The sequence below is a fragment of the Enhydra lutris genome, unplaced genomic scaffold (genome assembly GCF_002288905.1).
Source record: "Enhydra lutris kenyoni isolate GAN:26980312 unplaced genomic scaffold, ASM228890v2 scaffoldscaffold29, whole genome shotgun sequence".
NCBI classification, from domain to species: Eukaryota; Metazoa; Chordata; class Mammalia; order Carnivora; family Mustelidae; genus Enhydra; species Enhydra lutris.
In genome coordinates, this window is record NW_019154113.1 from 3,528,543 (window position 1) to 3,541,129 (window position 12,587).

The following is a 12,587-nucleotide window of genomic DNA, read 5'->3' on the forward strand; positions in this document are numbered from 1 at the left end:
CGTTAAATAATAACGTTGGCTTAACAGTAACGTTCGGTTTAAAGTTGAAGTTAAAATATTTTAAGTCCCAAATCACAGAAACTATATCCACACTCACATTAGACAAATCATAAGACAAAGAAAAAGGCAAAACTCTTACCTCACAGGAACAGCTTTAGGCACTGTGCTGATACTGTTCATTTGATACTTGGGCTTATCCGCATGGATGGAGAACGTTTCGACCCCACTGTCAAACTCAGGAGGCTGAGCTGCACCGTGTGGTTTCACAAGAGTTTGGGGAGAGGCGGGAGCTTTTGAAGCCAAGTCCGGCTTCTGCGCCGTCTCACTTGGCAGAAGGTTGTGGTTGAATTTAGGACTTTCAAACTTGCGCTCAAACGGCCGGGCGGAACTTGTATACGGTTTTGGTGTGAATCGATTATAGGCTGGAGCGACCGTTTTCTGAGTCTGTTCAGCTCCATTAACTGGAGCTTTATCTGGGAAACTTTTCTGGGGATAGAAAGTAGACTGAACAGTGTCTTCTCGGTTTGGTGGTCTGAAAGTTGCTGGTTTATTCTGAGACGGAGGTGGTTCTGGTTTGGACACTAAAGAATTCTGAAAATCCAGTGACACCGAACTACCTGAAAAAATAAACATATATAAACACTTTTAAAACTTCCTCAAAGAAGTTTAACAGCCCATCTGGTATCTCTTCCATTCTAACTTGTCTTGGTACTAGAGCTGAGGCCCAGGTCAGGGTCCCCACTGTTAGAAGATGGCTCTTGAGCCTCGGTGGCTGTGTCTGACATTGAGCCACCAGGAGCAGGATGGACACACTGTGGCGCTTTAGCGTGTCCTGCTGCCCTGGAGGCAGGGTCATGCTACTAGGAGTCCAGGCCTCCAGAAACAGGTGGCTGAGTTGTCCCCTCTCCAACATCCGTAACAAAATAGAAACAGAATGACAACACAGCTATATTAAAAAAAAAAAAAAAAAAAATCAGCACTATAAAATTCATCTAACTAAAGTCAAAAGGAAAGCCAAGGAATGAGAAATGCTATTTACAACCTGTATAATTGTATGGAATTAGGATCTAAAACCTTTGAAGAACTCCTATACACCCACAAGAATATTCTATCAAAGAGAAGATGGGCAAAGCTCTGCAGAGGCAACAACAGAAATGAAGGTCGGAACGCTGGGTTACAGGATACTCAACCTCACTACTAGGAAAATGCAAACCCAAAATAAACCCCAAATACCATTTCACCCCCATCAGATTGGCAACACTTCACTTTGGTAATGCCAAGAGTTGGCAAAGATGTGGAAGAGGAATTTCCATGTATGGCTGGCGGCAGTATAAAGTAGTATCAACTGAATTCTAGCAATTCATTCAGAAAAAACATAACATCAACGCTATACAGTCTTTCAGAAAAAAGAGAAAGAGGGGAACATGTCCTCAGCTCTCTTTTATGAAACTAGCACAACAATGACAGCAAAACCAGACAGGGACATCATTAAAAAGTAATAAACCCAAATTCCTTATGAACACAGCAATATATTTTACTACATTAACAGAACAAAGAAGAAAAAAGTTATGATCACCTTAAGGCATGTGACCAGATGCTTTCAGCAAACCACAAGGGAATAGAAGGGAACATCCAAAACATAATAAAGGGTAGCTCTGAGAAACCACAAAAAACCAATAGCTAATGTGTTAAGGGAGAAATAGTAAATCTTTTTCTCCCTAGGACGGGGAAGCAAAGATGTCTACTCTCATCACTTCTACTCAACATTTTACTTGAGGTCCTTGCCAGCACAAAAAGGCAAGAAAAAGAAAAGGTGTTAAGAACTGGAAAGAATTAAAACTTCATCAGCAGATGTGAGTGTGGAAAGAAAATCCTAATATGGGGTAATGTCAGTCTACCACTACAACCAGCTCATCTGGTTGAAGACTTGGCCTAGAATTTGATTCCTACATAAAAAATTGAGAAATGTCTATAGTAGAAAAAGGCAATAGAAGAATGATAAACCATGGTATATTCTTAGGGTAAAAGAGAAAACCCTTTTTTTGAAAGGGCCAAATAAGACAAGGGGCATTTGGAGGTGAAGTCAGCAGTCCCCCTTTCAGGGAGTCTGATGGAAGGCAAAGAGATACAGACAGTTTGAGGAGGCAGCAAGAACAAAGCAAGGTGCTCTGAACAACGGAGTAGTGAGCTGCACACATCTGAGGGCAGAGGGAAAGGAAAAGATGAAGCTAGCAGGAATGCGGGAGAGGAGCCGCACCAGTGGCCCAGGGAGAGAGACAGCATGGGTAAGGGGAAATAGTTACTGCGCAGAGACCTGTGAAGGAGAGTGCGGGCAAAACCGCAGGGGCACAGCTGTTAAAATGAATCTACTGGAGCTGCTGGCCCCCTTGCTGGGATTCTGCCACAGTACCTAACTATAAGATGCTGAGGGACACATGTTACGTGGAACTTTATAGCTTTCCTATATCCACGTGTGAAGAAGGAACATGATTTTTACAAGCCACCAAACATTTAGACATACTGGCAAACAAATACTATTTCCAAAAATTGAGCTGTGCTAGTAAAGGAGATTAAAAACTATTTAGCTTGTCTGATACGATGGTCATAGTCCTAAAAACTGGAGATACACTTTTACTTACCAAAACCCTTAGTTTTCATTGTTCCCAGGCTAAAGGTTTTAAGCATATACATTTTAATGAAAAACCCTTCAAGAATTTGATTTTGTGTTACTCTATTACAGCAGTAATGCCAATTTTTGAACTTCCTACCTTCACCATGTGTCCCCTTGGCATGCGTGTGGAGGGCGAGAGAGGAGCTGGTACTGGGCTGAGCAGGCTGGGCGTACTGGGAGGGCAACGGGGGAGGAGGAGGTGTGGCCTGGACGGGCTCATAGCGCTTCTCACCAAATGATCTATCCATGCCGTCAGCTTCAGGAGATTTTCCCCTGTAAGGAAACGAAGACAACGCCAACATATGAAAATGGATTTACATTTACAAAACAAGTTCTCATTCCCCTAAGTATCCCTGAGTTTAAAAAACAAAAGTCTAGAAACTTCACAATTTATTCTTAGGAATATAAATGGTTAACTCCACCCAAATATACAAACAAATTCAACCATTTATCAGCACGAGAAATGTAAGACAGCACAGATACTCCAAGAATATTAGTAAAACATCCAGAAGATGGCAACCAAAAGGCAGATGAAATTTTGGGTATACTTGTAATTTTGTGTCACTTACAAAAACCAGTAATGGTTGAGAGGTTTGAGAAGGTCTTCCAAATATTTTGAAAAACATGTATTGGCCCAAATCTTCCTTAGATTCATTTCTGATTTTGTATCTAAGGTACAAAAAGCCTTGGCTGCTGGCATGTTCAGAGCACCACAAAAAATGGTTTTTCAGACTAGAGATTGGCAAATTTTTTTATCATAAAGGGCTAGACAGTAAATGTTGTTGGCTTTTGGGGCCATATAGGCTCTTGCACAATTACTCAAACTCTGCCCCAACACAGCCTTAATATGCAAATTAAATGGGTGTGGTTGTGTTCCAGTGACACTAAAAACACTAGACATCTCTCACTTGGCAATTGCCCTTAATTTACTAGATCCATTTTTTGTTCCAACAACTGCTGGAGTAGCAGACATTGCTTGACTCTACAAGGCTCATTTAAGTCAAATTGTGCCACGTGTGCTTATTTTTCCAGATCGCCAATTGTTAATATGTAACACATAAAATTCAAAACCAAAAGAAATCTTAAAAATAGACCCATAATTACAACACTGCCATCTAGACCTTTGCAAAGAGCCAAAGCTGCACTGGCTTTATGTGCACAAATAAAACAGACATTTGGAGAACGTATTTTCACAGAAAATTTCATTGACGAAGTCTAGTCTTGTGATTATCTTTAAAATGACGCTGTTACGTTGCTTTCAGGCTCTTACGCAAAGCACTTCAAGACTTTAAAATCTGAGAGTGCACATAATGCCAGTGACGCAGTGAGGGACACCTTATGTAACAGCCTCACATTAATGCCAGTCTTACCACTTGACGCTCCTTTTCAAGTAGTCATAGCTAGCGTAAGAGCCAAGAAATCTAGGTGACGGCAAAGCAAGCGCAATAGAAAAACGAAAGGAAACGGTCAATCTAACTAAGTACATTTGCAGCAAATGGAACTCAAATGTCATTTTAAAATAGCAACCAAAAAAATATACATCCGTTTCAGAAGAATTTGATCTATAAAAAAAAAACACTAACTCTCATGTAAGCTAGGAAAATCACCCGTAATTACAATACAATAACAGACCCTGCCCGCCCGCCTGCCCGCCCTCCACGTTTTCACTGTGCAGCTAGTGAGTAGCAAGGTACGTGAGCTCTACTTCTCTTCCACCTCTGCCGTTTGCTTCACTTGCTAGTGGTGAGTAAAGAAGTGAGCTAAATAAAGGAGGGACAGTAGGAATAAGCAGCAGGCTCGGAATAAGAATGAAATGCTCCACTGAAAGAAGAGGGCCAGGCAAAGAGATCCTTAAGTGGACAGAAGCAGCGCTCCAGCACACCGGCTGCCGGGGCCCCCAGCGGGGTAACCAGGAGCGGGTGAGTGGAAACAGGACTGCTCTGAAACATGACCGGCGAACCTGCGCTCCTTCCTGGCAAGCCCTCATGCGTCACCAGTCCCCGAGCTAAGTCCTGGGATGGGTGGAGCCCACTGCTAAATCGGCCATGCTTGAATCTCACAGCTTCTCTCACAGGCGCACAGAAACCACCTAACCGCAATCTTACTTAGTTCTTAAAAAGCTGAAAATTGCTAACATTTATTTTGAGACCTGGAAGTCTCACAGTAAGTGTTCTCTTCAGAGAGACAGATTCTAGTGCCAGTAAAATTCCTCCTTGCCCTGAAGAAACTGAGTCTCTAGGGGGGGACAGGTGCACATCCCCAAAGGCACTTTGCTCTTCCAGCCCCGTGGTGGGATCCTGGAAACTCCTCACCACCTGTGAAGACGAACAGCTAGGCCACTATTTCCAAATCACCCCAGTTCCAACCCACCTCTCTAGAATTATAAGCCAGGCAATAGCTACCTGCTTTCTGGGGATCTGTCCTACGCTAGCAGACTTCTCCCCTCTCTAACTCCTACCATGTTTGAGGTGTGTTTTTAAGTTAAATGTAAGCACGTATTATCTGGAAGAAGATACCTTTGCTATTTCTATATTTTACTTTAGAAAATAAAGGCCTACAGGCAGTGTCCTCGTGACAAAAAACAGTAAATGGTTTTGAAATATAGGACAAAAAAGGTCATATATTTTAAATGATTTCCTTGTTGTTGAAGTTGTCTTAATTGGGCACAAGCATACAACAGCACTAGAAGAGGGAGATGCAGAAACACCTCCTCTCTCCGTCATCCTTTCTTATTCCTCATTCCCCTTCCCAATGCTCTACCCACCGGATACCCACATGGGGAAACGCAGCACAACTATGAAGAGTTTTCACTTTATGACAGCCACAAAAGAAGGAAATGTAAACTAGTGTCCATCTTAAGTCACGCTTTGCTGCTCCCAGAACACTCACAACAGGAAACAATAAAAGCAAACACTCAAGAGTCCTGGGCGTGTTCACAAAGACAGATGTTATCTCTTTCTGTCAAAGGCATATATCCTTGAGAAATCTCTGACCAGCTAAGACTTGTTCCTCCCAGAGCTGCATTAATGGAAAAGGGGGAAGCTGGTGCACCTAGTACACTTTGCCCTGCACTGCTGAATCCCCACCCACCAAACACTAGGCAGAATTCTAGACCCTGTCGGAAAATTATACATCACAAATACCTCACTAAGCCTTCTTTGTAGAAAACCCAATTAACGCAAAACCAAAAATGCTTCATCAGTTGATTCTCTGAAAAGACTTTTTATGTACTTTTTAGACCTAAATGTATTCTTTCAAGGCTATATTCTGTTTACCAAGTACAAAAATAAAATTTAAAAAATAAAATTTCTCTCCTTACACTATACCCTTGGACCTGCTTCTAACAATGAATGTAGGGCGCCTGGGTGGCTCAGTCGGTTGAGTGTCGGCCTTTAGCTCAGGTCATCATCTCAGGGTCCTTGGTATCATGCACCCCCATGTTGGTCTCCTTGCTCAGGGAGGAGTTGGCTTCTCCCTCTGCCTCTACCCCTCCCCCATGCTCATGCTCTCGGTCTCAAATAAAATCTAAAAAAAAAAAAAAAAGGAAGAAGAAGAAGAATGAATGTGTTTAACTAAATAAACGTGAGCTCACTAAGGCTCACTGTCTGAGTCTGGATGCACTCTGCAGATGTACCGGGCACCTCTCCAGTGTTGCATTAGGGGAGGTTCACAACACTGGACACTGTCTGCATTTAACAATGCCCGCTGCAGCACTCAAAGTCTGCATCTGTAGTTCTCACAAACAGCTTTCTTCTCTAGACAAAGATTAAAATGGATGACAGTGGAAAAAAGGTTTTTAAAACTTCACCTCAAATGATGTCTAAGAACAGAGTGGTAATTAAAATTAGGTTTTTTTAATATTAGAGGTTTTAAAGTTTATTCTAAAAAAATTTCCACTCAGTTGTAAATAACAGTTAAATCCACATAATCCCAAGCATCTAATTCACTAATATCTGGGTGCTTTGGAGCTTAGACACAAGAATGATTTGTGATGGCTTTTTGATGTGTCAAGTTGGGTAGGCCAAACTCCAACCCCCATCATTTGCTCAAACACTAATGTAGGGGCTACTGTGACAGGGTTTTATAGATATAATGCCTCTGGTCAGTTGAGTTCACTGGAAGATCTGCATGGACCCTTTAAAAGAGAACTTGGGCCTTCCCTGAACTCAGAGATTCCCAAACAGCTCTGTATCTGCTCTTCCTGTTCTGTGAACTCACATCTCCCTTATCAGTAGGGTCCTATAATGGTGTAAACGAGTTCCTTGTAATGAATCTGCATCTGTCTCTCATTCTTATGGGTTTGTTTTGCTGAAGTATGAACCCACCTGTGTCTATGTGAGTTTATATATCCTTCCCTCAGTGAGAATACAATACCAATAAAAACCCCAAGAAAGCAAGCATCAACAAGATCCCCAACAGACAAGTCAACAAAAAGGAGAACAGAACAAGGAAAAGAAACTTAGGTGCTAGGTCCTAGCTCTACCCCGTCATGTCACCTCACTGGATCTCTGTTTCCTCATGCATAAAAGTGGACCAGAAATCTTACCTTGGGAAAAAAAAAAGAACTCAAGAAAACTCTACTGCCCTCCTTCAAATAATGTTGCCCCCTGCCATGCTATTTTATTTAAAAAGCAAAAACAGAAAAGAGGGAAAAGAACCATCATTAAGTGTGTTGCGCAGAAGGGAGACTTATGATTCACCTAAAACCCAGGGTCTTCAGTTTATTCCCTTACCTAAAAACACTGATCGCGCTGGTACACCCTAGAGCTAGAAACTATGGACAGTGCTAAATGACTAGAGCTGATAGAAATCATGTATTATGGTCTTAACTTCCAAATACACTGAATTTCACATGATTAATTCTACCCTATGCAACTAAGCCTTTATGTCTCTTATTTTTAAAAGGCGAGTCTTAGGTGAAATAACTTACTTTGAAGAGTAATTAGAAAAATTTGGTTGATTCTGAGAATGAATTGGCTTGGCAGGCTCTGAGAGATGGCCAGCCGGAATGTGTGTAGGAGGCTTGTTTTCAAAACTTCTTCGGTCAAAGTATGAGAGCTGTTTTCGATAATATTCTTCATCCTCCTCGGGATCATAATGATTAGACCGAACAATATCTTCAGGTGGCTTCATCTGAGGTTTTTGAGGTTCTGGGATCCTAACAATGAATGACAAATGGAACAACTTTTTAGATGATAATTTTACAGAGAAAATGGAATATATATTTTATCTTGACCTTTCAACGCTATGATTATTCAAGGATCGAACTGAGCAGTCTGATAGTCAAAATGGGCATTTCAAATACTCAGAAGGCAGTCCTCTTCTGGCTCCTGGAGCCTTTAACACAATCTACTAAGCTTGATAATGATCTGGTTAGAGCCTCATGGCAGGTTAGAAGCAGTTAACTGGAAAGACAAAAGGGAACATACAACTAAGTGGAGAACTTCCCAAGTACTTACACCAATTTTAGCAACAAGTAGTAACTGAGAGAATTCAAGAACTTTAATCCAGGATCGATAAATGATTCTCATATAAGGAAATGGCTCTATACAGTCCAAAGTTCTAGAGGGCACAGGAAGCAGTAGGGAAGAAATTAAGTTGTTCAGCAAATTAAAAGAGGTCTTCTTCAATTTATGAGGGGATTATAGCCTGATAAATCCAGAGGAAGGTGAAAATATTATTCAGTCAAAAATGTACTGAATACACCTAATTTACCAAATACCAACCATAGCTTAGCCTAGCCTACCTTGAATGTGTTCAGAACACATACTTTAGCCTACAGTTGGGCAAAATCATCTAATGCCAAGCCTATTTTATAATAAAGTGGTATTTCATGTAATTTATTGAATACTATACTGAAAATGAAAAACAGAATGGTTGTATGGCTACAGAATGGTTTTAAGTGTGCTAGTCGTCTAACCCCCCTAATCATGTGGCCGACTGGGAGCTGCCCCTGCCCAGCATCAGCAGAGAATACTGTGTCATATATGGGGGAAAAAAAGCAAAATTCAAAAAGCACAATTTCTACTGAATGCATATTGCTTTCATGCCAATGTAAAGTTGAACAATCATTAAGTCACATCACTGGAAGTTGGGGACTGTCTGTATATTGTTATGTATGCTGTGCTTCGCAAACTTTGCCTCAAAAATAGATAAATAGGTTTCACACCAAAAAAGGGGCTAAGCTTTCAGTAATTACAAGTTTATTTTGTGTGAAACAACTCATTTGCTAATGATACTGGCTAAAGGAGACCCCCCAGTAGTTTACATTATCATGAAAAGCACTAGACATCATTAAGAGGAAAATCTGTATGTTAGATAGTAGTTCCTCTTTATCACAAGCACAATGTAAGCAAATTAAACATATGAGTTAGGCAGAAAAACTGTATTCAAACCCAGTCTGTCACTTGCAGTGTGACAAGACCCCTGCTCAGAGGGCTGTTGGCCAGGTTTCTCTCCTGGCTCCACCAAGTCCCAAAGCTACTCAACCTCTCTCAGCTCCAGTGCCTGCCTCTCTTTCAAATGGAAGAAAGGACCGTCCACCCACATGGCACTGAAGTGTCTAGAACAATGGCAAGCATATGGCACGGGCTCACTAAATGATTAATTTTTGTTATTTTAGCCAAACTGAGTCTGTTTCTTTACCCCTAAAAGCCTAAAAGAGACTGCATGTCTAAAAGCACAAACCAAAAAATGTAATACAAATATGAAAGGCTTTAACATTTTTATTTTAATCGCTTGCTAGAAAAATATCCTTTTGAAAGACTTGATTACTAAAGGCGTAACAAAGATCTGTTACAGAAGACATAATCAAGACCTTCATTTTTCTTTCTAGGGCCACTGTCTTAGTTAAAAAGGCTGGTAGTTTTCATTTAAGGACAAACAAGGTCCTTTCCCTTTTCCTTCCTCTCCTCTACTTACATAGTAAAGAGGCTTCCTCACTGACTGGAAGGGTCAGACTCCAGGTCAGTTCCATACCATGAACACCACAGAGCATACCCACCTGTACAGTGTTTTGTCGTGTTCACTGAACTGATTCTGAGGAGTGGCTTTAGGACCAATGATGGGCGCACCTGGGGGTTTAGATGCTATCTCTGGAGGCTGCAAAACAGAACACAAACATACCCCAGGAACAGATAATTAAAAAAGAGGCTTCATTTAAGCAGGGGAGGGAGAGCTAGGAAGCATTCTGAACCGCTCCTTCACTGAAGGTGCCCAGGCATCCAAGGCAGGAAAGGCATGGTTTCATGCTTACCTTAAAACCAGCAGTGTGGTTTTCATCCTTCTTGCTCTCCAATGATGCAGATCTTTTGTTTTCAAACATTTTAACTCTAGTGAGCACAGACTGGGGTTTCATTGCTGGATCTTCCTCCTCTTCAGTCAGAGTTGGGGGTGGAGGCAGTGGTTTGGTATTTGAAGGCAGAACTTCTGGCTTGTGTTGAGATGCAGGTATTAGAGGAGGGACAACTGCAGCACCATGGAGAGGCTCATAGTGGCCTGCTTTAGAGGTAAATCCTTGTGATGGTACTTGCTCGTAACTTCGTGGATATTGGTCAAAATACTGTTTGGGTTCAGGCGCCTTTGGGCCTGCTGAAGAATAGGACTGTGCTTCTGGTCTGTATCTAGTATGCATGTCATACCCGGGAGTTGGCTGCTCTTCATGTCGTAGGGTGGAGGTTCTGGGTGGCTGGTCAAAGCGTGGTCTGCTGTCATAGGGCAGAGAGGCTGGCTCTTCAAAACGTGGGTAATAGCCTCGTTCTGAGGACTCTTCAGGATGCTGTCTGGAGTCAGGGTCCCGAGGGTGCTGATTATCAAAAGAAGGCCGCGGCTGGTAGGGCTGTTTGTCATCATAATAGGACCACTGCTCCTCATACGAAGGAATGCGCTCTTCATAGCGGAGACGATGGTCATAGTTTCGAGAAAACTGGTCTGTGTAGCTTGACGAGTCATATCTGTATGTGGGCTGCTCGAGGTCTCTGTTGGCTTGTTTCTCTACATATGGGGGTTGGGATTCATAGCTCAGATTAGGCTCTTTGTCTGGCCTCTGCCCTGCGTGACCGACAGCTGGCTGTTTCAAAACATGATTCTGTCTCATCATTTCCTCAGGATAGGGATCTTTTCTATATACCTGTATAAAATATTCATGTGTAAGTACAAAGGCTTGTTTTCAATTCTAACCTACTTTAATAGACAAAAATAGAATTAAGTATGTGAAAATGGTATGTTCTACCATTTATTACCAAGACAAGAAAGAGATTAGTGAGAAAGCTAGTTTAAGTGAAAGCTCAAAATTTATAATGCAGGTAGGGGGGCTTTTATGTTTTAGCATGTTCTAAATGAAAAGGGAGTTAAAGATAATTAATTATTAAATTTAGCAGAAAATTAATACACTGAACCGATTCCACTTGATTTGGACACCAAAAAGAAAAATCGTAAAGAAATCTTATGGACACCAGAATTTACAAAACACAAAAATGCTTATGATGAATCACAACTAGTATTATAAGGAATTCTGGAAAATACTAAAAGCCAAAAAATGAAAATAATAAAAACATTAAGCACAAATCCCAATTAAAAAGCCTATTTTCAAATTATCAATATACCACCAAAAGCCATGCAAACTATAAAACTGAAATGATTCGTACTGATTCGAAAGCACTATGGAGTGTAAGCCCACAGTAAAAAAGCAAAAAGAACACTTAAAGGGCAAAGCAAAAATGATCGTGTGCTAGACTGATGGAGAGCGACAAATGAGGGCAACACTGCAGCACAGGTACCTTTGCTGGATCTACATGCGACGGCAATGATGGCTCTTGATCTCTTAGCATTATGTGAGCTGCCTCAGTGCTTGGTGTTCTTAAAGAATCAGCTTGTGGTGAGTAAGAGGTGGAAGGAGCTGGGATGGGCCCCTCCAGTCTGACATTAGTTAAAGTGACATTATGGTTAACAGCAGAGGTTGATGATGCTGGGTTTGTTTCAGGCGAAAGGTAAGGGACTGGAGATGAGGCTTCTGCTTTCTGTGAAGTGTTTAAAATATTTTAAATATAGTGTTTTTGTTTACTGCTAACTTCCCACTTCCATTTATAGGGGTTGGCAGACATACATTTTAAGTGTGCTGAATAACAAAGCTATGACCTCACGTCCTCAGTGAAAAAAAAAAATTCAGTATACTGCTGTGTAAGACGAACACACAAAGCTTAGAATTAAGTCCTTGGTATTCTCAAATTGAAATTAAAGATTAATTCTTAATCTGAAGAAAGGACAAAATATATTCTTCAACTCAATCACCACATTCTAAAATTTAATAATGCACCTCTAACTACAAAACGTTGAATGCTTGCTGCTTACCTGTTGAGAGGCTGTTTTAAATCCAGGGGAGTCTATTCTATGAATTGGTTGTGGCTGCGCTTGTGGTGAATAAGGAGGATATGTTTGGTTTTCATGATGCATCCCAGAGGAGTCCTCTCTTACAGGCTCAGAGGACCGTGTAATGGCAGACTCCGGTGGAGTCCCAACCTCATCATTAAGAGTTTCATCTAGTTCTTGATCAGTGTAGGCCCCGCCTTCTGTATCTGTGTCTTCATAGTCAGAAGTGTGTCTACTGTCCGTGCTATACATTGAGTATTCACTACCTGGGGCTGACAGGTAGGACAGACGATCATCATGCAAATCAAGGTCATCACTTGTAGCACCATCCGCCTGGGTCAAATAAAAGTAAATTAAAAATTTTATTCAGTAGTTCTTTAAGAGATGGCCTTTATTTTACAAGGGAGATTGAAAAGGATATTTTTCTTCGGAGAAATCACATCTATTTCTTGAAACTTCTGGCGAGGAAAGGTCAAGAAGATTGTACAAGCACATGCAGACACACAGAGCATCCCTTGAGATCTGAAGGTCTTGGAAGAATGAAATTTTG

At 41.3% G+C, this 12,587-nt stretch overlaps 1 protein-coding gene across 6 annotated transcripts in view; it reads right to left on the reverse strand.

The window, feature by feature from the left end:
- LOC111152592 (tight junction protein 1) overlaps positions 1-12,587 on the reverse strand; it is a 250,919-nt gene that overhangs the window by 7,633 nt on the left and 230,699 nt on the right. For 4 of the 6 annotated variants that reach the window (XM_022511098.1, XM_022511100.1, XM_022511099.1 and 1 more), the window contains 7 exons: positions 12,020-12,370; positions 11,449-11,688; positions 9,927-10,799; positions 9,675-9,772; positions 7,602-7,829; positions 2,769-2,944; positions 140-617 (listed from right to left, as the gene is read on the reverse strand). In XM_022511098.1, coding sequence (XP_022366806.1) covers positions 140-617; positions 2,769-2,944; positions 7,602-7,829; positions 9,675-9,772; positions 9,927-10,799; positions 11,449-11,688; positions 12,020-12,370 — 2,444 coding nt within the window. The remainder of the gene's footprint in view (positions 1-139; positions 618-2,768; positions 2,945-7,601; positions 7,830-9,674; positions 9,773-9,926; positions 10,800-11,448; positions 11,689-12,019; positions 12,371-12,587) is intronic. The other 2 variants (XM_022511103.1, XM_022511102.1) reach the window with 1 other exon arrangement.